This window comes from Vidua chalybeata, chromosome 3 (genome assembly GCF_026979565.1).
Source record: "Vidua chalybeata isolate OUT-0048 chromosome 3, bVidCha1 merged haplotype, whole genome shotgun sequence".
NCBI lineage: Eukaryota > Metazoa > Chordata > Aves > Passeriformes > Viduidae > Vidua > Vidua chalybeata.
In genome coordinates this window covers 81610162-81637096 of record NC_071532.1, presented here as the reverse complement: position 1 = coordinate 81637096, position 26935 = coordinate 81610162, and the positions used below count along the sequence as shown (strand labels likewise).

At 35.8% G+C, this 26935-nt stretch overlaps 1 protein-coding gene across 2 annotated transcripts in view; it reads left to right on the top strand.

Annotated features, from left to right (window-relative positions):
- The window catches only part of MEI4 (meiotic double-stranded break formation protein 4), a 69574-nt gene extending 55310 nt beyond the window's left edge, over nt 1–14264 (top strand). For both annotated transcript variants that reach the window (XM_053938606.1, XM_053938605.1), the window contains one exon: nt 13511–14264. In XM_053938606.1, the coding sequence (XP_053794581.1) occupies nt 13511–13762 (252 nt within the window). In that variant the 3' untranslated portion in view covers nt 13763–14264. The remainder of the gene's footprint in view (nt 1–13510) is intronic.
- The last annotated feature ends 12671 nt before the right edge of the window (nt 14265–26935 follow it).

The following is a 26935-nucleotide window of genomic DNA, read 5'->3' as shown; positions in this document are numbered from 1 at the left end:
TTTAAATTCTTATTGTCCAGATGATTGAGAACCAAAAAGAACATTTAATGAGCTATAGTTCTGTATGGTGATAATCCTATCTCCTCCCTCTCTGGTAGGAACTATAAAATACAGAGTATTAAGGAAGAGAGGTGGAACTGGGACAAAACCAAATGAGAAATTTTTACATTTCAGACTGGAATCTTAAAAGCTTTACTAAATAAATGACTATGTGTCTGTATGGCATAGAAGAACCTTAATTAAATTTAAATGAGTTAAATTCGGTAGCAGAAACAGTCGGAGCATGAGTTCCCTATTGGTTATTTTGCTGTCATTGGGGAATCTTGAAGGAATTAATTGCATGGCTACCTTAGAGCCATAAAAATCCAGCAGTATTCTCTTTCTTATTTGTTCACTCTGCAAGTTGCTGTATTATCCCAGAAGTTTTCCCTATGTATAGATATTCTCCACAAAAGCACAAGCACAAGAATAGTGACATTTTTTTTATAAAACAAGTTTGAGCATTAAAATAGGAGGGTTTCTTTATACTGCAGCTGATGGCTTTCACTCATTTGTAATGCTACAATTGTTATACCGGATAGTCCCGACCTTCTAAAAACTAGAAATTTGCTAGGAGTCAGTTACAGCATACCAAAGATGATCTATTTACCTCAGTTCTGATAGGATTTGATTTTGTTTCTTCTCTCCTCTTTAAATGAGTCAGTCTCTAATGATTTTCTGTCATGTTATTGTTAATATATTCCTGCAGTCATCTGAAATAATTTTGAAGAGCTATGTGGCCTGTGTGTTTAGTATGATTTGTTAATATGATATTTTAATATCTTTAACAGTGATTTAAATCTTTTTTGATAAATTAAGCAATTATATTAAATTGCATTAAAATTACAGCAAAAAGGAAAGAATTGTATTCCTAGAGGCACTTAAAAAGCTGAACTAAATTCTTGTATGTATTGCCTACTGGTAATTATTACCTGATTGTAAATAATGTGGTACATAAAATAACTAGAGGTATTTTGAATTCTTCCATCTAGTCCACAGTTAGAAACATGCTTTATTTCTTTTTCCAGATCATATAATTAAAAAAACCCAAATCTGTCCCAGTCTGAAACTTAGCTATCTCTTTGAAAGGCTAGTCATCCTCTGAAATGTTAAAATTTTTCTAATCTTTTCAGGCCAATTTTTTAATCAATACCATGCTATATCTAACATTGCATTCTGATGCACAGTAAACCTGACAAGTGTGCTGGCAGCTGCAGAAAGACCAGAGTTCTCTCTGAGAATCTTTACTGAATGTAGATTATCTTAATTGTGGTAGGATGATGCTATTTGTTGTGTTACACAAAAGGTCATGTCTTAATGGTAGTGAGGATTAGGGACTGTTTTCTGTAACCTTCTTGAAACTCTATTAAGCCTTGAAATTGTTCAGGTAAATACCATATCCTAATTGCATTTTCAAACTCAGCTTCCCATAGAAGCAGCTTGCAGAGTTTTACATAATGCTAATTATTTTGCTAGTCCAGTCTGCTTCAAAATATTCATGGTTTTATAGTGAATGTAAAGAGATTTGTGTCTTTTTCTTCAGGTTGAAGACTTGCTTATTTTCCACTCTTCCATTTTTCTCCCCAATACCATTTTCTTGTGGGAAGTTCAGATTAAAAAAAAAAAAAAAATGTATTTTGTCCAGATTTCGAAATCAGAGACATGGCCCAGTCTCATGGTCATGCCAGTGGGACATTTGTCTTCTATTTTCTAGAGATGGGGAATGGAAAAAACAGAGAAAAGCCAAAAGGATGGTGATGGGAGTACAAAATGGAAAGGAATGGCAGAGCAGTTTGTAACTGCTAAGAAAGACAGGAGAGGTTTACAGATGCAGTTCATGTAATATTATCATTGGTTCAGGCCATCAGAGGAAATTACAGCCTTAGCTGAAAAGTGGATTTCAGCTCCTTTTTTTTGACAAATAACTAGAACTAGGTTATCTTTAAGGTCCCTTCCAAACCAAGCCATTCTAAAATTCAGTTCCAACAAGTGCAAGTATGTTCTTGACTTCCAGTGGCATCCCTGACATGCCGTTCTTTTGCTGCCATCGTTTATGTTATTCTCTGGTTTTATTCTGGTTTTCTTCAGTGCTGTGACATTTCTTTTATGCAGCTGTCATACCACATTCACATGAATGACAGTGTGTTTCTGCAAACGTTGGCTTACTATTATCAGGGTCCCATAAGTACAGGGTCCCTACAGGTACATTTGTGTCAGCTTTCTGTAACAGATTCACCAGACACCTCAGTCATTTACCTAAAACACTATCTGCTGGGTTTCTCAAGTCAAGTGTTGTTTCAGTGTGCTTCTTTCAGATCCTTTTTGACTTTGAATGTACTTTGAGCTCCAGTTCGGGTGGTTTTCCTCTGGTTGTGATTTTTCCCAGAATTAATGCTTCTGATTCAAATTTAATTGCTTTAAACTTCTATAATATTTCTGTCATTTGGTTGTAATAGCCTCCTTTTGGGTGACTCAGTGCAAAAGAGTGGACTTCTGCTCATTTTTAGCTTTTTTTTCTTAAATATTTGTCTTAGCAAAGCCATTTGATAAAGTAATCAGTAATTTTGCTAAGGTATTCAGCTCTAATGTGTCCGATTCAATCTCAGAACATTATCCTTCAAAAATTCTGTGAAGAATAAAAAAGTCTGCAGTTCCCCACAACTTTTCAGTTCTAGTTCGTTTTACTGAACTGTGTTGAAGTTTTGGCATAAGAAATTATACCAGAGCAAAAAATCACATGCTTCTCTTGCCATATGTAAATATTCTTGAATTCTCTTCAGCTTCCCTCTAGGTAATTTCAAGCCCTTCTGTTCCCAGATTCCTTTCTTGATAGTATCCTTCTAGCACAGGGAATGAGGCCTGCTATAAACAACTCTGTGCTTGCTGAAAATAGTGGCATTGTACATCCAAATTTTGGCTTGACTCTGCACTCTTGAAGACATTTTCCTTTAGTCAAGGCCAGTTATACCCTTGTCAACCTACATATCTGAGATATACAGAATCATCCAGGTGACAGGTTTGCCATGTAGAAACTCGTACTTGCATAGCAGACAACTTTCCCCAGACTACTTCGAATGAGAGTCAAACTATTCTGGTTTTATGAAAAGGAACCCTTGGACTTGGTATGACCTAGTAAATTTCACTATTTAATAGTACTCAGAGCATGGAACTTTCTTCAATAATTCTTTCATTATTAGTTTCACCTGATATAATAAATTTTGGAATTATACGCATTTTCCTGTACATAATCCTTCCTGTGTATTTCTTATATTTTCTTCTCCAAAACTAGAAAAACTAGTTGGCTTCTGACGGTCAATTTAGAATTTAATCCCTTTCAAGTTTACTCTGCTTTTTTTGTGTTCTGTCAGGATGCTGCAATTTTCACACAAGATTTTCAGTTTCAAAAGGATCTTCCTAAATATAACTGTCTTTTGACTTACTGCTGGCGTGCTGAACTTTAGAAGGCCAATCTTGAGCTGCATGTCAGTGCTGTCCAGCACCATGACACTCACACATTCTAAACTGCTATTCTGGAGCTCTTAAAAACCTGTTGTTTTACACTACTGTGCTGCTAAAGCAGTTGAAACAAACAAACAAACAAATTTGAAGAAGTGAAGTTGTCTAGACAACTTTTTGGTTTGGATCTTTCCAGAAGAGTCTACCAGATAATTAATGGAAAAGTAAAATGTGAAAGCAAAACTGTATTTGCTTACAGTCATACCCATCTGGTTTCTGTAAAGCCTAAAAAGATTGTAGAGAGCAATCTGTTCCATTTTCTGTTTTGTTATGTTTTTAGTCAAAAGGTCTAATTCCTTCCAAAATTAATTTTTGATGCATGTATGCAAACTTTTAGATACACTGCGGTGTTCTCATGATTTCATGACATTTTATATTTTATGTGATTTTCAATTAAATACATTGAATCTGTAATTTCTCACATCTTTAAGCTGAATAAGCAATATTTTCATGTTGTTAAATTTGATTAACCCACTCAAGATTTATTCTACATATATATTCCACATAGTTTTAAATACTATAAATAAGAAAAATGACATTACTTGTCAACTATTTATTAAATTATATCTCGAGTCTTCCATGTCTCCCATGTCTCTTGAGTTTTACAGCTAAAGTTTGGAAGACTCTCATGGTATTCTTTGAAAATTCAGAGGTTGTTATGTGATTTGGTAACATAATTGTAGTGGAATATGGGTGTTTAAGACAGATGGTAGAATCACTGAAAACCATTGTTGTCCTGTTTCATTTGTATCTAAGGAAGACATTAATCCATTTTAGGAAAATAGTTTGGGGAAACATATATATGTGAAATATAAACAGTTTCCTAAAGACTTTTTATCTATACAATAAATACAAGATTTTTTCTAAAACAAGAGGAAAGATAAATAGATAGCTAAAACACTTCTTCCTAAATCAAATGCAAAGGTTGGTTCAATATTAAGTTAAATATTGCCTTGAACAGTTATAGAATATTAAGCCTCTAATTATGGAAGAGGAAAAATAACTGCATAAGTAGAAGGAGACCTGTCTTCTTAGCAGTATCATTGTTTATCTACTGAAAGTATACAGAGGCTTTGAATCCTTGGATGAAAGGGATTCAGAAAGTAGATGTCAACATTACAAACATTAAGCTTGTGTTCAAACCAGGTTTGTCCTTCTCCTCACACAGGGACTAGACTCACTCCTCTTGCTCATTCTTAAGTGTTTAGTTTTGTCTTGTTTTTTTCCTAGATTTTCTGTTTTCTTTTTCATCAGATAAATACAAGCATCAAACACACATTTGTTCTCAGTTAGTCCGAAACCACCTAGGTTTGCTTATGAATGGGCTGTTTTTCTTTGTGATTTTGAACCTGGAGTGGTGGATTCTGTCCCTGGCTTTGGAGCAAGGACTGATCTCATTGAAAATGAAGGGGGGTACATGTAGATCCAATGGTTGTAAGCTTCCAGAGCTGCAAACTAAAAAATGGAAGATTTTCTCCGAAGTAACTTACCATTGGTAGATGGTGGGGCAGTAAATTAAACTGAGAGATAGAAAAACATGGGAATGGCCATTCTGCCTCTGACAGTGCTTACAGTAAATGTTCAGAGGAGTTTGGAGATGTTTTCAAGAACATTTTCCCAGTATCCATCTGTTTGTGCTTTTCCAGGTGAAGAGTGATTGATTGATTGATTGATTGAGTACGTGTATCTGTGGATTTCACTGTTGCACAACTGTTTACTTTTCTTTCACTCCATACAAGCTTTCAGCTTTCACAGTGTCCTGTGGCAAGCAATTGAAGGGCACGTTCTGTGATAGCCTTCTGCCTTGGTTTGTTCTTGGACAAGCCATCTGCCACTTGCTAGGTTCAGTTGATTCTTTCCATCCCTAGCATTGGAAGAGATAATTTTAGGAAGTCAAGCTCTATGTGAGGCAAAGTTACAATACTTTTAGGAAAAAAAAAAAAGCCCTGTGAGATGAAAAGCATGTTGAAAAACTTATTTTCAAAAATTAATGAATTATGATTCAGTGCAAATAAATGTGTATTTTGCATTACTGTCAGGGTTGCCTGCCCAGTACTGGAGTCACTAAAGCAATGTGATTGCTATTTATTTTCAGAGCTTCTTGTGCATTTTCTAAAACAGGTAAACTATCAAATCCTTTGAAACTAATGTAGCTGTATTTTTCAGCAATCATTGTTTTCTGATATGATTTAATTAATGGAGGAATTTTAATTATTGTTATTATTCAAAACTTAATCTTATTACCTTGGTGTCCTATTACCTATAAAAATGTTATATATATGATGTTTATTTTAAAGACCTGCTTAGATCACTGGCCTTGCTGTACTTACAACACTTCTTGCAGGATGAGAATTTAATTTCTTACTAATTTCTTTCAACAAACAGCATGTATTATTTCAATTATATGGTTATTTCATGTAGTACTCCTACACTTGTAAGTAGGCAAGTCCTCCAAAAACACAAACCACAAAAAAACCCTTTCTCTAATACTGAAGTAAATAACTGGGAAATTTTATTAGATTGTTTTGTTGATTGCTTTCTCCTGGTAGAGACTTTACATGTGATTGTCTGATCTTTAACTTCATTTTCAAGTTAGAAATACTCTTAAGTAGCCCATTTGATTTGGAAGGACCCACACTATAATAGATATATTCGCAATCTTTATTTCAGATCCTTTTCTGAAAAAAAAATCAAAACCAAAATCAAACATATTTCATGTTTCAACTTATGAAAAATTAATTTTTATAATTTTAGAATAAATTTCAAAAATAACATATATGTGAGAAGTCAGATTTGAAGTGTATGCCTTGTAGATTGGAATAAAATGTGTTTATAAATTCCCATTATCCTAAGAAAGTTCACAGATTCATACTTTTTGGCTGTTCTTTCCAACTGAGATAGCTTTGTGACTTATATTTTAGCTTTCTTTAATTGGATAAAGGGGATTAAAATTTGGGTTTTAAAGCTTTCTGTGTCTGCGTTATGTTGCTTGCAAGGCAATTGTGATTCTTACTCCAAAATGGAAAACATCAGTGCTCTGCTACTGACATATTTAATGTTTTACAATATGTTGTAGAAATTGTATTACTAGATAAGAATAATACTGCTTAAGATGCCTTGGGAATTTCTTGTAATTCAGTGTGTCACACTAAGGGCTAGTAACAGATGACCTTGCTAAGAGGCACAATGCATAGATGCCTCAGGGATATAAGTCTCTTCCCCTTGGGAGACAGCAAAGAGAATAAACACTTTAAACTGTCTCAAAAGTATTTTCCAGGTATGCCAAATAATTATGTCTGGACATATACTATTTTTGCAAGATTCTTACTGTTGCTTCTGAAACCTCTCTAGCATGGGGCAGTCCAGGACTTCTAAAGTGCTGGCACTATCTTACCCAGGACTAATGATTGCACATGCTGTAGATTAAATTGTTCTAAGAGTTTAGCTGATGGTCTCTCCTCTGGAATTTAGCTGTTACAAATGTTGGTAATTCCTTGACCCTTTCTGCAGTCACAATTGATCCTGATCTGCAAGCAGAATAGTTGAAACTTAGGGATCTACTTTTGAATAAATTGATACTCAGCATGAGTAAAGACAGAATTTCAGAACCTATGGAATAAAATATGAAAATATTTTGAAAATCTGGGCTGTGAGAGTAGAAATTTATATAAGGTATTTCACATGATATGAATTTTGTTTGAGATACTCAAAGAGTTTATATATTGGTTTGAATTTACTTGGCATGTGAATAATTGACATGGTTATGAGGATTATGATTTTTGGGAGGGTTGTTCAGGAAATAGGCATTTCAGATCACAAAACAAAAAGCTCCTAAAGAGACATGCTAATCAGCTAAAAAATTGAACCCTGCATCATGATAATTTGTAATTACCCTTTATCTTAACACAGTAGTACTAGAAACAGAACAAAAATCTTTCTAGTAAAGACTTTCATACATACCTGCCTTAAATATTTTAGAGACTCATATCTGCATGTTATTTAAGCATTAAACAACAATTATAGATAATCTCGTTTGTCCTACTGTGATGTTGTATACTGTGGATATTGTTGGGTTTGTAAATTTTAATGATCAGAAGTTATTTACATGTTTGAAGAATATCCACTTAAGATGATTTCTGTCTTGTTTTGAAATAAAATGCCTACTATCCAAATGTTCTTAACTGTACTCTGAAAAATGTTTCTCTTGTATTTAGCACTTGAACACAGCAATAAGTAACCTGGATAGGGATATCTCAAAGGAAAACTGAAGGGTCAAGAATAGAATTCACTGTGAGAATTAATTTTCTTTATTCATAAAATGAGAGTGTATTGACTTGAGGAAACAATTCAGTGATTCTTGAAACGTATTTCCATTAACCTCTGACCTAGATGGGATGAGTAGACTAAAACAGTGTTGATCCTACTGAAAACTTAGGTTTTCAGCATTCCCTTCATAAACACAAAATTTACCAAATGGTGACCTTTGTTGATAGTTTCCAGTCAGTCACTTTTTTTCTTGTTTTTCATTATGCTGATTTAGAAACATTTTTCTTAGAAGGTGATGCTGTCAAATATTGCTCCATTTAGGAACTTGTTGTTATAATTATGTACTCGTTAGAAGTGTAGTTTTAAAATGCCAAAAAACATTTCAGTCTCCCTCCTATATGCAGGCGTAGTGAGCACAGAAATGTTTTTCATTTATGTGAGCATCAGTGACTACATTTAGTATGTCACTTCCTTTTCGTTTAGTCTCGGTCACCTTCCTCTTAGCTCTAGATGGAGCATCCCCTCTTACCAGAAAGCCAAGGCAGCAAATTAAGTTAACCATCAACAAAAAAATAAGAGTTGGGGTAATTGTCTATTAAACTGCATACCCAGGATTGTGTGTCTCTAGAAACATGTAAATCAAGCTCAGACATTTTCTATCAGGCTTGCTCTTCTTCAGACATTTTCAAGTGGTTTGGGTAAGTCCTCTGTACCTGTGGGACATCAGCTTCCACTTGCTCTGTGGCCTGCTGGCCCATGAACTTTAATTTTCTTGCCCAGAATTCAGTCTGCATGTGTACTTGCCTGTAGTAGCCACCTGCAAGGAAGCAAGGGCACTGGGGCTGTTTGCTGAGATGGTGTTCATTGGTATAGGCTGTGTCAAGAGAAATGTATGCTCTTGTTTCTACCTTCTCTGGTGGCTACGTTTTCTTGCCAGAGGAGGGGACAGACAGGCCATGGGGGATTTTTCCTGGAAATGACTTGATGGCAGATTTGGTTCTGTTCTATCCTTCATGCTCCTTAACTAAGTAGTCACAGCCCAGGAGCTGCTGCTGCAATTCCTGCCCCCTGTGCTTCCATTGGAAGGCAAAACTAGCCAAGCTGTAGCAGTTCTTACTGTGTATTTTGTTCTACCCTTTATGCTTCTTGGAAAAATACACACGTAAAAGAGGAGAAGTACTACCTTTTACCACTTGATGTTTCAGTGAAATTTTACTTAGAATTTCTTGAAACATAAAAAGATACTTTGCTATCATAAGTTATAACCCCGGTGAATAGTAGAGGTTTGCCAAGAAATGGAAGAGGCAAAACTTGCAAGATAAAAATTACAAGAAGCAAAACTGTAAGGATATAATGGATTGGGGAGATCTGGGCAGAATACTTTTCTGCTAAAATAACTATCTAGAAGTGTCAATTTATGACTTTCTAAACACTCATCTTTCCAGTTTGATTAAAGTTTATATTGGTACGTCAGTGTTCTATGTAGGATTTTGTTGTGTAGAACTACTTATTTAAACTTGGTATTGCCATGGGACTTAAAAAGCCTAAATAGATGTTAGTTAATTGTAGAGATAGAAAAGGAGGGAAGCTTTTTGTCTCTAATCAAATGCAATGGTGCTTCAAAATTAATTTTAATTGTTTTCATTTTGCCAGAAGTTTCAGCATTTAAATCTTCTGTTCTAAACCAAAAAAGTAGTTTTCCCAAGGTAGTACCATTCCTCCTATATTCCAGAAAGCATGCAGGTGTTGCTGACACTTCTACATAAGCATCTGAGCTGCATGGAAGCAGTTGCCATGAACATACTCTCATCTAAGTTTTGTTTGCACTGGTAAAGTATTGTCTCTGTTCTGTACATACTTTGAGATGTAAAAGGAATAAAACTTACTTGCTTCTACTCAGAAAGTGTCATCAGCCTTCTACATGTGAAAATCCCAGCCCCAACAGACTGCATCATTGGAAATAGGACTTGTGGCTGGTGACATGGCTTAAGAACTGTAGAGAATTCCTTCAATTTCTTTTCTTGTTTTATATTGCTGTTACTAATGGCATTTGAATACATTGTATAAATGCACATAAACCATTAAGACAAGAAAGCAAAAATATTCTAAGAACAATTAGGAAACAGTTTCCTAATCTGTTTACCAAAACTCCAGATCTGTCCAGGAAGACAGCAGCAGCTTGGAATTTGATCTGGGGCCCCCTGATCTGTTGTTTTGCAAAGAGGAGGTATAGTAAAGGGCCAGGGACCTGGAACATAGCAGTTTCTTTTAACATAGTAGTACTGACTGTGGTAGCATTATAATGAAAACAGGTAAGAGAACTTGTCCCCTGTTTTCAAATTACGTAGTAAATGTGTGTCCATTTCCAGGTAGTCACCATGTAATGTAGAAGAAGCTTGGAGAATTAATTTCAACCAAACATTTTGACACTTCTTGCATTCTGAACTTGGTGATGTAAATACAATTAATTTTGATTAGCAGATAATCAGTTCCAGCTAGAAGATCCTTGTAATCCTTGTTTCCATCTTACATAAAGCTCAATTTTATATAAACAATATATTTTTAAATTATTTAACCCTAAAATGTTTATCTATATAAATTGAAGAGGACTGATCTCATAAAGTATAGTGTCCAAAATCCATATTGCTTACCTGTCTGATTATCTTAAAATTGATTCTGAAAAACAGAGTTAGTGTTAAAGTTACTTAAAATTGGTATTAATATATTCTGGAATAGCAGTATGTATATATATATGTACACACATATGTATATATGCATATATATATATACATGAGACTTGCTTTATAGATGCACCCTCTGAACTTTCTGGTGTGTACACACACACGCACAGCTACCCACACACACACATTGGTGGGTAAGATTAACAGGCCTATTATGTGACTCTGTACCATTAAGGAACAGTAAAGGCATCCCTTTACCAATTATGCAGCATAAATTTGTATTGGTAGTAGTTGCATCAATCAGTGCTACAGAAGGCATCTAACCAAAGAAATAGAGACACATTTTGTTCAGATTATTAAATGGATTAGAAAGGTTATTAATAAGCCTTGAGCTAGAAAATGTTCTAGACTGATTTTTTCCCCCCTTGGTTATATAATGCAATATTTCAAAGCGTGTTTGTCTCTAGAAAAATAATACTCAAAAAATACTTTCTTCTTGCTGTTATACTTACCCTTTCTCTTCAATGTCACTTCTGTGTGATTAAAGCAATTTTCCTTTAATGCAGTAGTATTTGTAGAGGAAACTAATTAGTTAACTTGTGGATTCTATTATCTATAATCAGATCGTTTACTAAGCTGCAATTAGTTGCACCTTTTAAGACCCTCTGAAAGTAACACAATTGCTTAACTGCTTGGAAGAGCCTGAGGTTACAGGAGTAAGTGAAGTGACATCATTTGCCTTTCTAAAGCATTTTATATTGATTACTCATGTAAAAGGAGTGAATTTTCAAGGCCAACACTTGAGAGTCAAACAAAGAATTTTTGCTTATAGTGTTGTACATCTAATTTTCAAATTACAGGAACTAAGAGCATAGAACTTCCTATTATGTTTCTACATAGACATTTTTTTCTGGGTACAGTCACACTTCATCACTGTAGAGTTCCAGGACATGGTATATCTGTGGTTCTGGTTTGGAGTGGGATGAATTGTATGCTGAAGGACCCTGGGAACTACTCAGTAGCAAAAACTCAGGCATCTATAGCAGACCTAAGGTACTCCTCCTGGCTTACAGCTGCCACCCTGGGGCATGTGAAATGTAACAGACATCTACATTCAAACAACTGTGGGCCACCCCTTGCTTCCCTCCATCAGCTGAAACAGGAACTATCTCATCTTGTTGGTTCCTGTGTTTGGTCAGATGACTCCTCCACTGAAAGTCTTAGGAGCAGACTTTCTAGGGCTTCAGAATCATCTATTTCCTAGAAATTCAGTAAATCATTAATAACTCTTACTTTTGCAACTTTGAAAGCTGTAGTTTAGTCTAATAAGTAAAGTAAATATATTAAGCTCCTTGCTATTAGTTAACAGTCAAAACAATCGGTGTAAAGTCATGATTGTCCTAGAGTTGGATGCTTGATATTTGAAGAAACAGACTGTCATATTACCTGTGATTTGGAAGGATGCTTTCCCAGATTAGGCAGTTTGATAGGCAGAACTGAACTTTAGAAACATACAAATACTTAATATACTTTTATTAAATAATATAATACTTTTTCATTTTTCACTGTCTGTTCTGATAAGAATGTCAATACTGAATTCTTGGCTACAGCTTCTGAACTGTACATTTTTCTTAGCAGGGTCCAGAGAGACAGAATAGGAGTATGCAATGCTAGGGATGATATGTTTTGGTAATGAACTTAATTTTCAACATTTCTAGAAAACTCAGCAAAATTCTTTTGCTACATTGAGGCTTTGCAATAGGATGGCTTTGGTGTCTTAATTTTGTCTCTGAGGTGGGAGGCTACCTGAAAACCATTACCCCAGAGTGCTTCAACACAGATCTTAGGTTTAGTAACTACTGTCTCAGAAAGCAAAATGAGCAATCTCTGAGCCAGCATCTTCCTCATTTTTAGCTGGAGAAGGTAAAGTGCTGTCTTTTTCTTAGATTCTAGTGGAATCAAAAATAACTTACATTTTTTGTGAAACCAATGACTGTATAATAGATTTCACACTTTGGAAAGTCTTACAGGATGTAATCTAGACTGAGGAAAATTATTTGATGGTTTTCATAGACCCATGTTGAAGCCGTGACCCATCTGACTTTGTACCACAGGTCTAAACAGTTCTTTAGATTTGCTGAGCTATTGGTCCATTTTCTAAAATATATAATTAATTTTTTAGCAGCTATGATTTTACCTTACAGTTCTGATCATCTACCTACTGTAATTGCAACCTTTTTCAGAACAAGGTAATCTCATATTATTGGTAGATTTTGCTGTTAAGGACACAAAATTTAATTCCAAAGGGACAATTCTTCAGGGTTTTAGTTTGTATCTTACTGGTTATTTCCTATATACAGAAAGCTTCTGTGTAAAATTCCAGTTTCTAGATACAGGACAGGTAAATTTATATTGGATAAAGCTGTAAGACTTCTAAAAATTTTTTAGTTTGGTCAGTGCCCTTGTGTTTGGTCAGTGTCCAGCTTATTTGACAAACTGAATATTCCACTTTAAGTGTCTCAGACCTGGCTTGTGCATTTTCTATTGAGATTGAGATTTGGACTTTTAATTTGTTTTTTGGAGGTGTCACTCGAATAGATGAGTGTCTGTATTTAGGAGTAAAAATTCTTTTTTGCTTGTTATTTTATTTCTCAGAAATCCACCAACTCTAATTATATGCCTAAAACAAACAAAGCTGTTATTGTAGTTGCTTCTCTGTACATCACTATGGTATGTCACAGCCTGTGGATAATTAGGTAAAGCAAACTCTCATGAAGAGGAGGTTATGTTGACTTTTTGTTTGGTAGTGTGATGCAGTCTTAGTTGTTTGACTGTTACCACAAAAAGGAAAACATTTTTTAGAAGTAATCATACTGAATGTATAGGTGTCCTGATTATATAAATAATACTGCAGATTTTAACAGTATACCTTAAACTGTCATCTGAGATGTTAGGCTGCAGAAACGTTTTCACACTCCACTTATGTACTGATTTTTCTTCATTCCCAGGTCCAGTCTGTGTATGACATCACCCAGTATGAGAATATTTTTCTTTTGTGCATGATTCTGGAACAACTTCTTCAAGATGAGACAGAAGAAAGTAATAGTTCGAGCTCAGACTATGGAGGAGAAGAAAAAATCAAATTTCTGAAGAACCTTGATCAAGTTATTCTTTATCTCTCAGATGAATTCCCTTTGTTTTCTTTATATTTGTGGAGAGTGGGTGTTCTTTTGAACTCAGGTCAAATGCAAATTGATTAAAACAAGCAGCCTACTTTTTAACCATGCATTTGTTGTGGGGTTGCACTGGAAAATTTTTGAGCCAGACAGGGATATTTTCCTTATTGAAAAACCTTTACTTCAAACTACTAGTCTATACAGCAATTTCAGAGATAATGCAATTTATTTCCAATTCTGAATATAGAAAAAATGTAATAATCCAGGTGCCATTTGCAATAAATGCTGTTTCTTGTAATAGAAAAGTGTGTTGGTGTTTGTGCACACAGTGAAAATGAAACAAAGAAAGTTGTTTCAGGTGCTGTTTAAAATAAACACTATGAATTTTAAAGTACAGTCATAATATGTGTATAGAGCTTCCAAGCTGGGAGACTAATGCCTCTCCTTTAAGAGTTGTGTAGCTACTCTGTGATTTAGAGACAGTGTCTGGTTGGTTGAAATAAAAATGTTTATTTTAAACTTGATAACTTATCAGTAAAACATCTTACAGGACAGACTTCGTTACTGATAATTAAATGAGTCATTACTTGAGCAAAATAAAATCTGGTGCTCGGTATGTACCTTTCTTACATTCATTGTATACTGCTTCTGTTTACTTGTGTATGCACAATTTTAGGTACAATAGACCTAATTCACTCTGAGTAATGATTTCAGAGATTTAATCTTAAAAAGTGTAACTCATTTAATAGTTGTTTTAAACCTTTCTGTTCAAAATTAATGAATATTGCTAAAATCTCCTTTGGTATATTTACATATCTGATATTGAATGGGGTTTTTTTCTGTGTGATGGTATTATATTCATAGTAATAATTAAAGTAACTTATTTTAACAGAAATTATCTTAAAAGGTCTTTAAAGTGTTAGCTCAACAATATCTTAACTGAACCATAGTCTTTGATAAATCTAAAGACTAACTATTATAATGAATTGCCCTTTTTTCTGTTAGATAAACAAGATCTTAGTTTTATTAGGTCTCCTAGAAATGTATATTCACTATAAAAGCAAAACATTTTGAGCATTAGTCCTTGTCCTTCCCCTTAAACTTGTCAATCAATTTTTATGTCAGGAAAATTCTTTTAAACACCAGTATCATGTTAATTTAAATGCATTCATTTTGTAATAAACCTCTGCTTTATAGATATGTAAAATACATTAGTATTTAAAAAGCATGTGGCTTTGACGGTGAATTGGCTCCCCAGAGAGTGTTTCTTAGTTAAGACACTGGCCCCTGTTCTGTTTCTTAAACTTCCTATTTGATATGTTTGTTTCATGCTTTCTTCTAGCTTTCTTCCATCAGAAATGTTTGATTTGCAAAACAAGTGTTCCTGACTAGTCACATGAGAAAATCAGATACGTTTAGCCAAACTAAAGAAAATAAATCAGTGTGTAAGTTTGGTAGCCACTCAGGAACTACTGTGCCCTTTTTGTTGCTGCTTTACTTGTTTGTTTGTTTCATTCTGGTAGAGGATCAGTTCTTCCTTCTCCCTCCACAGCATGGTTGCAAAAACAAAAAGGAAAGGGATAAACAAAATGAACAATTATTTAATTGATATAATAATTTTCCTTTTAATTTTTTTAAAAAAGCTTCATTCAAATATAGTAAGTAACCAAAAGACACAAAACACAGAAGGATACTGGCATCTTTATAACAGCAAAATGTGTATTGTTTCAAGCCTGTTATTTGGAAGAAAAGTTTCAACCCTAGATTGCATACCATACTTGCTCATTGATTGGCAAAAAATATTTTTGTTGTTAGTAAAGCAACTCAGGCAAAAAGGGACACATATTTTCTTCTTTGCAGATCGTAGCACCTTCTCACAAGTAAGCTCTCTAGGCCACTGAAAAAGCAATGGATATTTTGGGAAATATATTCATCCTTAGTGAATTTTGAAGCAACTGCTCACTTGAGACATGATTTCTGAGGTTTTTTTTTTTTTTTCACAGCATGCAGAAAGACAAGGTTTTGTATCCAGAGATGACAACTACATGGCACTTACACTGTGACAGGGATGTGGAACAGTTGTGCCGCTTTGAAAGTGTTGAGGCAGAGTGAGAGTTCCCCTTGCAATGCCATTGCAGCAGTCTAGGCACGCACTCACCTCTCTGCAAAAGTGCTCTTAGCTGGTCAGCTGGGCTCTCCTTATCTGCTTAGTGCAGAATCAAATAGGGCAGTGCACCACATTAATGAACACCTCAGCTTTGTTGTGGGCAACAACCCCTGTGATCAGAATACTTACCAGATTGTTGTCTGTTGTTTCTGGGAGATTTTTCACTAAGATGGGACTTGCCTCAAGATGAAAATGCGCAAAGGTAGACTTTTTCATTGAGATGTCTCCTTGTGGCTGAGATGCCTAACCTATGAAACAAAGTGTTTTGGTCTGGGTATCCAGCTGCTGCCCCAAAGGACTGCAGATCTTCTCTAAGTCTTGTGTCACATTTTCTCTCTTCATGTAGATGCCTCTGATACCCTGAAGCATATTTAGTGGCACTGTCACTTGAAAGTGTCCGCTTAGACAGCTGAACAGTGATGATGGCATGAGCTTAGGTATGTAACTCACTGCCACAAACATGCATTTGGGTGTCTTAATCTGAAAACTAAACCCTACATTTTTGATACCTTATATGTTTTAGAGTAGGAAATCGTAGGTTTAAATCCCTGCTCTTCAGACAGTTTCTGCTCTTATCCAATGACTATTAGATGTAATTTGAGTAAACATCACTGTCTTTAGTTTTGAAATTACCAGGATGACTGAGATAGTCCCTGGAGGATTTGCAACCAGGTTACAAGAAACCTGCCTGCAGGTTTAAACTAAGTCTTCAAGTACGTACTAAGTAGGTTTGACCATGTCCAAGTTTTACCTGTCTGGCCTCCAGAGAGGAATACCAAATCCAGAGAAAGTGCTCTTTGCTGCGTGTAGACTATTGGATGTCTCAAAAGAACAATCTCAAGGTTGGATGTGCTGAGCATAACATCTCATAGACTTAAATAGGAAGCATGGAAAATAATTTGGTCTGACCTGTCATCGTTCTCTGGAGTGTTTTACATTATTTACCCTTGGAGTTTTAAAATGAACAGTTCAAGGATATTTCTTTTGGCTTGCACGTCTCTTTTTCTGTAAATACATGTACTTTAGATGTTGGCAAAATGTTATTGTTCTGCAAATGCAAATTGTTCAGCCTTATAAAAACAAATGTGTATATATGCACACACAGTAAAATTATATATTTATATGGTTGAATTAGCAATGTTTATTTATTAGTAGCCTAATAACAGTTTATGATTTTATAATTTGTTGTTCTGCCACATTCGTAGCTTTCTGGGTTACTGACTTTCATGCCTGTCTCTATCTGTTTTAAAAAGAATTTTGTGGTAGAGTGTCTTGTTTTATGAAAAAAAATTATGAGACAAAGAAAATAAATTTTTATTCTATTGCTGGACTGTTCTATTCCCTGAAGAGTTTTGGATGCCTACTAAATGGCAGCAGTGGGTGGGATTTTGAAGTAGACTGTGTCATAATGTTATTGTAAACTTAGTTTGGAATCTTTTCATAATGTTTATAATTTATTGATTTTACAAATTATTGCTTTTATATGTTGGTAACAGTGAAAGTGAAGTTGTAGCTTATTTTAATCCTGTAATAATATTTTTTTCATTCAGTTGTCAGCATTACTGTCTGATACAGTTTGTAGTTTACTGCGATGCAACATTAGTTGATGTTCACAGGATCATAGGAAAATTTGGGTTGGAGGAGAGTTCAAGGTCTCTAGTCCAACTCCCTGCTTCAATCAACATTAATTGTGGGATCAAATCAATGCTGGTTAAATCAATGTTGTCTGATGCTATTTCAGCATTCAGTCAGGTATTGAAAACTCTCTGCTAGGAGACGGAGCCTGGATCTGCTCTTTTGCTTGGCCATCTTCATGGTGAAAAAATGTTCCCTTGTGTACAGTCTGAACTGGTATACAGTTACTGGTATACAGCTACTTCATTTATGATCAGTGTTTTAAGTCTTTTTCACCTCCCAGAGCCTGGATCTGTCCACTTGATACCTTTCCCATAGGCACTGGAGGCTGCTGTTGGGTCCCAGCGGATCAGGCCCAGCCCCCTTAACCCCCCCTGGCAGCACAGATGCTCGAGCCCCAGGCGCTTCATAGCCCTGTGCTGAATATTCAGTTTATCCACATCTTTTTACTGGGGGGCCAAAATGGGCAGTAGAATAGCCGCAGATTAACGGGTGCTGATTAGAGGGGGGTAATCCCTTCCCTTAAACTGTGCTCCTGCTGGCACAGCCCACGATGCCCTTGGGGCTCAACACTGCACGGACACTGCAGGCTCACAGTCAGTTTACTGCCCACGCCGGGAGCTTTGCCTGCACAAATGCTGTCCAGCCAGGCACTCCCAAACTGTATCACTGAAAAGGAGACTTCCTTCCCAGGCTGGACACTTTGCATTGGTCCTCCTGAAGTGCAAGTCTCAGTGATCAGCTTGAGAGAGAAGTAGTTAAAAACTACAGTCAGGTAAAATCAGAGGACTACACTAACATTAGCATCTTACTGTATTTCAGTTTAATAATGAAGAGAAGGGTGAGTTTTAAAGTATTTTTAATTATTCATAATGCTATGTACAAACACAGGAAAAGCAAAGGACGTTTGTTGTGTTTGTTTTCGTTCCTGAGCAGCTGTTCATGTATGTAAGTTTCCCTTTAGAACTCAAAGAAGTTTTATTGATTTTTTGTTTCAGTAGCTATATACTTCTAGCTTTCCTGGATTGTGCTTTTTTGTCTGTCACATGCCAGTAAGGGTTTTTTTTCTGTTCTGCAGTTCTTAATTGCCTTGATTTGCAACAATTTCTGCAACTTCATCCAGATGGTCTGTTTCACTTAGGCAGTTATTAAATCAGCTCCCCTTATGTAAATTGTTTCACCTTCTTTATCTTTTAGTTTTTCCTGTTTTGCATATAAGTAAATTTACTTAGTCTGCACCTGCTTCTTTAATTGAACAAACAAAGTTAGTTTACAGTCTTGCTTTAATTAAGCCATTCTTTCATATGGTTTCTTCTAAACTTGCTGATTTCAAATTCATCTTGAATTTTTAGGGGTTATGCCACCCTTACAATAGTTATACTGAAGAAAGGCTCCTCCTTGATAAGAGCACTGTTTGCATATCACCTGCTACCAGACTTGAGTTCATGTTTGGGACAGTCTTCCAAATTATACCTAAGGAAACATTCCCTGCAAACCAGTAACATCCCCCAGTGAACAGAAATATTTTCCAGACAAGATCTTTGTTTGGGGTTCTTTAAAAGAGAACAACCTTTTTTCTTTGTTTATTCTCATAAATGCCAGTGATTCATGTGACATAGGCCAATTCTGGCATCTTTCAGAATTCAGCTGTTCAGTACATGCAGTTTAAAAAGCAGCACCCACACATTCATTAAGAATTTCTCCAGCACATACAGGAGAAACTGTATGCTACAGGTTTTAGCAATGATGCTGGTGACTCCGCTAAGACATCCCAGCAATTTCTTTCTTTCTTTCTTCTGTTAGCTGCTGTTTCTGGTTTTCTTCTATTAAAGTGTAGGGATTTTTTTTTTCAGTTATAATTACTGAATTTAGTGATATTCTTTGAAGACTTTCTTTCCAGCCTTTGGAGACTGAAATTCATTTCTGTCCTCCAGAGTGGCTGACCTCCCCTGACCCCAGCATGATGACCTACGAATTTCATAAGTGTACTCTCTGATGTATTCAGCTGAGCTTGTACAGTCAGAGGAATATTATGAAGTAAAATCTCTGGAGAAAACAACAGACATTTAAACTCCTGTAAATGACTTCTGTGTTCTGAAAGAAGATAAAACATTGAAAGCAAAGGTACTATTATAAGGCAAATACAGAGCCTAATCTGTTTTCTTGCAAAATAAATGTGCTCCATTGCTTTAGTGAAGCATTTACTTTATGTTTCTGCTGAATGCAAGAAAATATTGTGTCAGCCTAATTTTTTATTATCTTTTTGACATAAAGAATTGACCAGAAGGAGAGCTGTAAACTACAGAAGGCTGTGAACATACTTCTATACTACACCTTTTGTTATCTGATGAAGATACCAGGTTATTTCTGACCTTTACAGCTCTTCATTCTGTCTTCCTCTGCAAAGTTGTTACTTTTGTGTATTCTGAGCTTTGTCTTTTGAACCAGAGATCAGGAAATACATCTTGAACCAGAAAAAGAATGAATGGAAGATTAATCTTGCAGCTTACTATTTTTCTTAGAGACTGACTCCTTTGAACTCTTTTCTTTTGGAGGGAATAGGATGAGGGTGGAAAGAAGACAGCACACAGGAATTCTCAATACCTGTTTTCAGGACTTTTACAGGATTTCAAGATACCTCACTGGTACCTCAGTGGTACCTCACTGGTACTCCTCATTCATGTCTAATGAGTCCTATCAAAGGTTCTTCAGACCTTAAAAACAACGGAGTGTTTTTCAGCTGATCTTTCTATTTATTTTAGTAGCCATCCACAAAAACAATCCTAAGGGCTGAGATAATTCCACATTAACTCTACTCTTGAGTCTGTCTTATCCTCGCAATACATGGAAATGAGACAGATGAGAAAAAGAAACAAAAAGATAAACTTTGATGAGACCTCCCAGAAAGTGCAAGTGCCAGTGAAATTTTCTAAAATCCTTCAGCAGTGTGCCATCCTTCTAAGGGTCCAAGCAGCATGAACAAATCATGCCTTTCAGGGTTCTTGCTGTTAGGCTGGAGGGAGCATGGTCAGTAAGAAAAATGTTTCCCCCAGCTGGTTTGGATCACCAGGGCAGACACCTGGACACTTAGCAGGTAATTCACTATAGGTCTTCTTTATAAAATAAGCATAGTCTGTTTCCTAAATAAAGAGTCAGTTGCAGGTTTTTCATGTGTGTTTCGTAAAAAAAATAAAAAAAAAAATTAAAAAAAAAAAAAATCAAGGAACCCCTCATAACTAGGCAATGTAAATTGCTAATGTCCCATTTGATATTATTTTTTTTCTGTTAGCTATCACTTCTTAAGGCAAACATGCTAACTATTTCAAAGGAGACTTTGTTTTTCTCTTTTTGTTTTTATATAAAATGCTCTTGTGAGTAGAGAGAATTTATAAGAAACTATGCAACACTTTAAATGTTAGGCCACCACCATTAGAATGTAATAGATTTTTTGGTAGGTTTTTAGTGCAGCAATTTGTTCTACTTTTCAGAAAACAGATTGTACTCTTTGAGCTGTCAAAAGTCTACTCATATATTGGAAGCTAATAGAAGCACAAAGGAAGCCTGTTCCACGTGGATACTACTACAAATTCCTTGTTGGACTAAGGTATGATTGCAAACACCAGCGTGTGACATTAATGTATACTCCTGAGGAGCATACTCAACTTCACTTTTTTCTTCCTAATGATTATATAAACCAAAAGTGACATCCCAAACTGTAAGAAGTAAACAGACTGAAACTTTAGGATTCTGTTTGGCATTTCTAGTTTTTGCTCCAAAGGAGAAAGAAAATCTACTTAACATTGTTTATGCTGTAGTATTAAAATCACTTAAGGCAGTAAGTGAAACAAATAAGTTAAAGAAATATGTGCCAATCGTGTATCTCCCCAGAATTATTTTTGACACTTTCTGGTTTTTCCACTCATTAGTTTTTAGTAAAGCTGAAAAAGGTAGTGGAGGCAGGTTGTACACAAATCATTTCACTGCTAAGTTAATGATCCTGTTCCACACTAAGTTCCCTTATGGCTATTTTGAAATAAACTAAGGGGTTTCATTTTTAACAAGGGAAAATATTGATGGCTGAAAGGCTTTTTTGTGTTCTGTGTCTAGACTGCACACCAATACCACATCTACCCTTACTGTTAACACCTTCCCTCATGTCTTCAGCCTTCCTTAGGTGGCCCATACAGTGAGAGCTGTTTGGCATTTAATGAGAAGGAAGAAATTCTGAAATTGTGTGATCACCTTTAAAATGAAACAATCCCAAGGTCTTCTTACCTATTTTATTTTTGCAAAATCTTCACTTTTGTTTTGGTGGCTGCAGCCACATAGACCTAACTAAGGGTTAGATTCTACATTCTTTACTCTGGGTAACTTAGAGTGGGTTTTTTTGTTCCTGTTCCTGGTTTATTAATTTTAACTTCAGGATGCACCCATGATGCAGGAATTAATAGAAAAGCAGAAACATGAATCCTAAGCTCCCATAGCTTGTCCCAAAGTGCAGAAAAGACGAAAACCTTATAAATTATGCTGATGAAGAAGCCTGTGTAGTTTTTAGGGGGGCTTTATGTATTTCTTCTGGATGGATTATTTTCAAAAACATTTGAAGAAAAGGGCTTATCATAACCAAACTATCAAATCCACTTTAAAGCTCAGTGACTGAATTCACATCAGTAGCACTTTAAAGGAAGATGAGAAATTATAAGTGAAAAAATATCTTACTGATTTCCAGGCTGATAAATATATCAGAACATTTTACATGTTGTCTTGGTAATGTGCTATGAAGTGTTGATAAACAGGAATACATCCATTTAATATTCCATGTCCCTGACAGATCTTACATTCTTCACTGGCTTTCATTTGACTCTCTATGCTCTCCCCTATTGATTCAGTCTTTCCAGGCAGCATTATTTGTGTTGATATCCTGAACTGATTTGATAATAACTCTCTGATAACATTATTCTGCTTGGTGAGTAGTAATTCTAGCTGAGACTGTACTTGGTCTGCTTTGTGTAATTGCAATCTTCCTTCAGTATGTTGCAGCTGCTTGTACAAAAACACTGTACATCGTGCTAGATACATTAGACACTTAAGTGCACTAACTCTACTGGACAGGTTTGTGCATTAACATTTAGACATGGAGGTTTGTTTGTTTTTTTTTTTTTTTCAGTGGAAGAAGTGGCTAAACTCTTCTAACCAATCTCTGATCACACTGGTATTGGTGTTTGGTTAGGATGGCTCTGTCTGGCACAAATGTGCTGTTCATTTCAACTGAGATGGTTTTGATGTATGAAGAAGATCAGTTCAATAGGCTGCCATGATCCCAGGCAGCAGTCCAGAAGTAATTTTGGGAAGTGGCCTTTTCAGACAGTTCAGCTGCAGTCAGGAAAAAGTAAGTGTGTCTGCAACCTTACTGATTCCTGGGCTCTCCTTTCTTCTTTGCACACTTAACAGTTTTCTCTTTCCCCTTCCTCTTTTTCATTTTCTTCTTGTTATAGATCCTGTACTATTTGCATCACTCACCACACAGATTTATCAAAGAATTATCTTAAGCCAATATGACCTGTAGGGCTTCTCACAAAATGCATTTGCAGTCTCCTGGTTCAAAAGGTGGCCCCAGAAGGCAGCAGTGAGGATATTTGTGTGTTCTTCTAATGCAGTATCTAGGTGGGTCACCCATCCAAGTGTGGAAAATCAGTGATCCCTGTTCAGTCTGACATTTCAGCAATAGGTGATTTAACCTCTCTGTCCTGACACTCTCTAATTCACCAGTACAGACAAAGTCCTCAGGTTTCAAAGGTCATGCAGAAACTGAAATATGTTTTTTGCACAGATGTGACTGTTGCCAGAAATTTGTGTAGATGTGTTATGCTTTTCCTATTATTTACTTATGTGTATTTACCAATTCCACTGCAGTGTTTGTGCCCTTTGCTTTAAATATCACCTTACCCCAAAGGAAATGTCAGCAGAGGTTCTCAGATCTGCAGAGGACGTCAGGAAAAGTCCTAGAGGTAGCAGGGGAGTAGAGCATTAGATGGGTAACAAGCCATGGGGCCTGAACTTCCAGGAAGGAGAACAAAGGGAAGTGAGAGTAAATTGATTCCTGAAAAGTAGAGCTAGTGCCTGTGATTCTGAAGCAGGTAGCATGTGACAGCTAGAGCATAAATCAGCAGCTGGAGACAAGATACTGTCATGGGCTGAAATCACTAGTATATACGAGATTATTTTCTTCCTGGGGACATTGTTTTTTTTCTGTTAATTGAAATTTTCTGTGTTTTATTTATTCCTCTGATTGATTTCTGCAACATTTGTGATTTGCAAGGTCTCTCCTTATGCCCTCCCGATGTTTGAGAGTGTCACTAATAAAATCTCTGCTCCTTCTTGCAGATCACTTCTGACAGTATCGAACACTGTCAGTCCTATCACCATCCTCCACAATACACTCCAGGATAGCTCTCTGCAGAGAGAGATGCTAATGCTGCTTCTGTTGGTTTTTTTGCTCAAGTAGTAGCATATCTGAGCCATGGGCAAGCTTGCAAGGGGAAATTTAAATGACAGTCCACATAAGGTCCCCAAGGTAGAGGACTACAAGCCAGGCTTAAGAAGGGGGGAACATCAACGCTAAGAGTCCTGTTATATATTCAGATTCCATCTCCAGCAGCTGTTTAAATCTTTGATAACACCACTGATCTTACCCATTTATCAACTCCAGTGTTTACCATCCTGAAGGAAATAGTAACTGTAAGTGGGAGCAGCTGACAGTAAAGAAATTAAGACTCAGGGGAGGGTAAATCACTCAGAAAATAAGAGTATCTCGTTTGACCTTCAAAGGGTAGTTTTAGTGGGAATAGAGCCTCAAAGTATATGATGGAAAAAAGAAACTTTTATAAAAATCTGTAACAATTCAAAAAGTTACAATAGGAGGTACCTGTTTTTCAATAAAGGTTTTCTCCTGAAATAGCTGCAGCTGAATTATTACAAAAGAGAGAAGCTGAAAGTGAAGATGGATTCAGCAGTGTGCAAGAAATTAAGAAAGTAAATAAAAAATAAAAAATAAAAAGTCTAATAGTGTAAGTTATATTGACTTCTTCAGCTTTAATTCATTCATTAGGAGTTATGATAAAATTGTGATTGTGATTGTTGTGAAGTTATGTTATGTTATGTTATGTTATGTTATGTTATGTTATGTATGTAGATTTCTCTTCACAGCACTGTCAAGATTAACCTTTACAGTGCTGATATCATCAGGAAAGCAGGAGGGGCAAGTTTTCATTTACAGATGTTGAGATTAAGGTAGATACATTAGAGTTAGTAGTGGATTTCTTGTAATGAAACTAATGTATTCTGGACTTTATTAGAATTATCTAGACTTTATTAGAAGAATTCTGTTTCTATTTTTATCTGGTTTTATAGAATTTTTTTTCAAAACCAATTAACTTCATGAGATTAGGACATGGAAGTAAGCAGATTTTGAAAATTTCATTTTAAATTCTAAAAATTGAGGCCAGCTACACCCAGTAACAACTTTCACATATTGAAGTCTTCAGATTGCCCAAAATTTTAAAGATAATCCTCCTCTAGCACAGAAACTCTGTAAATTACAAAGACAAAAACTGTGAACACACAAACTTGACTTGTGAATGATTTCAAAGAAAAAAGGTTGAGCATAAGATGGATCTGCAATGAATTGAAAGTGCTGATAGAAAAATTTGCTTTAGAGTTGTAAACTTGAGTACTGTTTTTAGTTCTGGGCCTCTCAGTTTGGGAAGGGCATTGAAATGCTTGAGCACGTCCAGAGGAGGCAACGAGGCTGGAGAGGGGCTGGGAACACAAGCCCTGTGAGGAACGGCTGAGGGAGCTGGGGGTGTTTAGCCTGGAGAAAAGGAGGCTCAGGGGTGACCTCAGCACTCTCTGCAACTCCCTGAAAGGTGGCTGCAGTCAGGTGGGGGTCGGTCTCTTTCTCCAGGCAGCAACTGACAGAATGAGAGGACACAGTCTTAAGCTGCACCAAGGGAAATATAGGTTGGACACCAGGAAAAAAAATTTTATGGAAAGAGTAATAAAGTTCTGGAATGGTCTGTCTGGGGAGGTGGTGGAGTCACCATCCCTGGATGTGTTTAAAAAAAGACTGGATGTGGCACTCGGTGCCATGGTTTAGTTGAGGTGTTGGGGCAGGGGTTGGACTGGATGATCTTGAAAGTCTCTTCCAACCCAGTGATTCTGTGATTCTGTGAATTATGAAATTTTGATAGTCCTCACTTTGCATGAAATATAATTTCTGCAATTCACCAGTTTCTCCTTTTTTTTTTTTTTTTTTTTTTTGGTATTGGAATCTTAGATTTGACATTCACTTTTTAATTATAGACTGGATTTATTTCTGGTTTTAAGTGTATATGCATATATACTTATGTTTTATATATATCTTGTATATTTAATTTTATTTTAGACTTATTTCTTTTATGTGCTGTAATTTTGTAATAAATTATGCAAACATATTAATGGCTATTGATATGCCATAGCAACTGAAACTTCTATGATTTGAATTGTTGCTTCATCTTTGGTTTAAACCTTATAAGCAGCTGTTTCTGAGTTCTTCTTAAAATATGTTTGTCATTTTGTCTGTGGTGCCTCCAGTTTGAAACTTGAGATGTTTCTGCAGTCATTGTCTCCTCAGACACGTCTGGGACACAGAAGAAAAGTCTCTAAGTTTGATTTTTTTTTTCAGTAGCAGTTGTTAGAGATTAGAGATCTGCTATCCATAAGTGTTTGTTCTCACATAAAGTTTATGCTCACAAAGTTTGCACAGCTTACTTGAATTTCTAGATTTCCTGTTACCTACTACCTTTCAGGATTGTTTTGTTTTAGCATTTGTATATAATTCCAGCTTAAACTCTGTAGGTGTGTTTCACATCACAGTCGATTTGTCTCATTCAGAAAATAATTATATCCAACGTAAGTATACAGCAAGATTGTTCCAGTACTTTGTGTTTGAAAAGGTTTTAGACTGCAAGTGGCTCAATAAAGTGAGAATAATTAAGGATTTCATTCAGCATATCAGATTGCATTAAGTTCAGCTCAAAGTTGTTTAGACATATCAACAATTAATTCTATAGAAACAAACATTTTTCATTAATGAGCTGGAACCCCTAGTATACACCTCTTTGAAAACATAAGCTGCAATTATAGCAGTATGTAGTCCTCTGATGGAACAGTTAGAAAGTTTGTCTGTTTCTAAAAGCTTTCCTAATGCCTCACTGATTTCCATTTCCTACTCATTAAATTATGGCCTAATTAGTGTAGAGCTTTGTTGTAGAGAAACAGTTTTCACTTTTTAAAATGTTGATCTTTTCATAGTTCTTTCAGCAGTATTTTCTGTCTAAAAATGATGCAGCTCTGTATCAAAGTTGCCACTTCATTTACTGTTATAAAATGCTGAGGTGATGAGAACTGTGGAAATT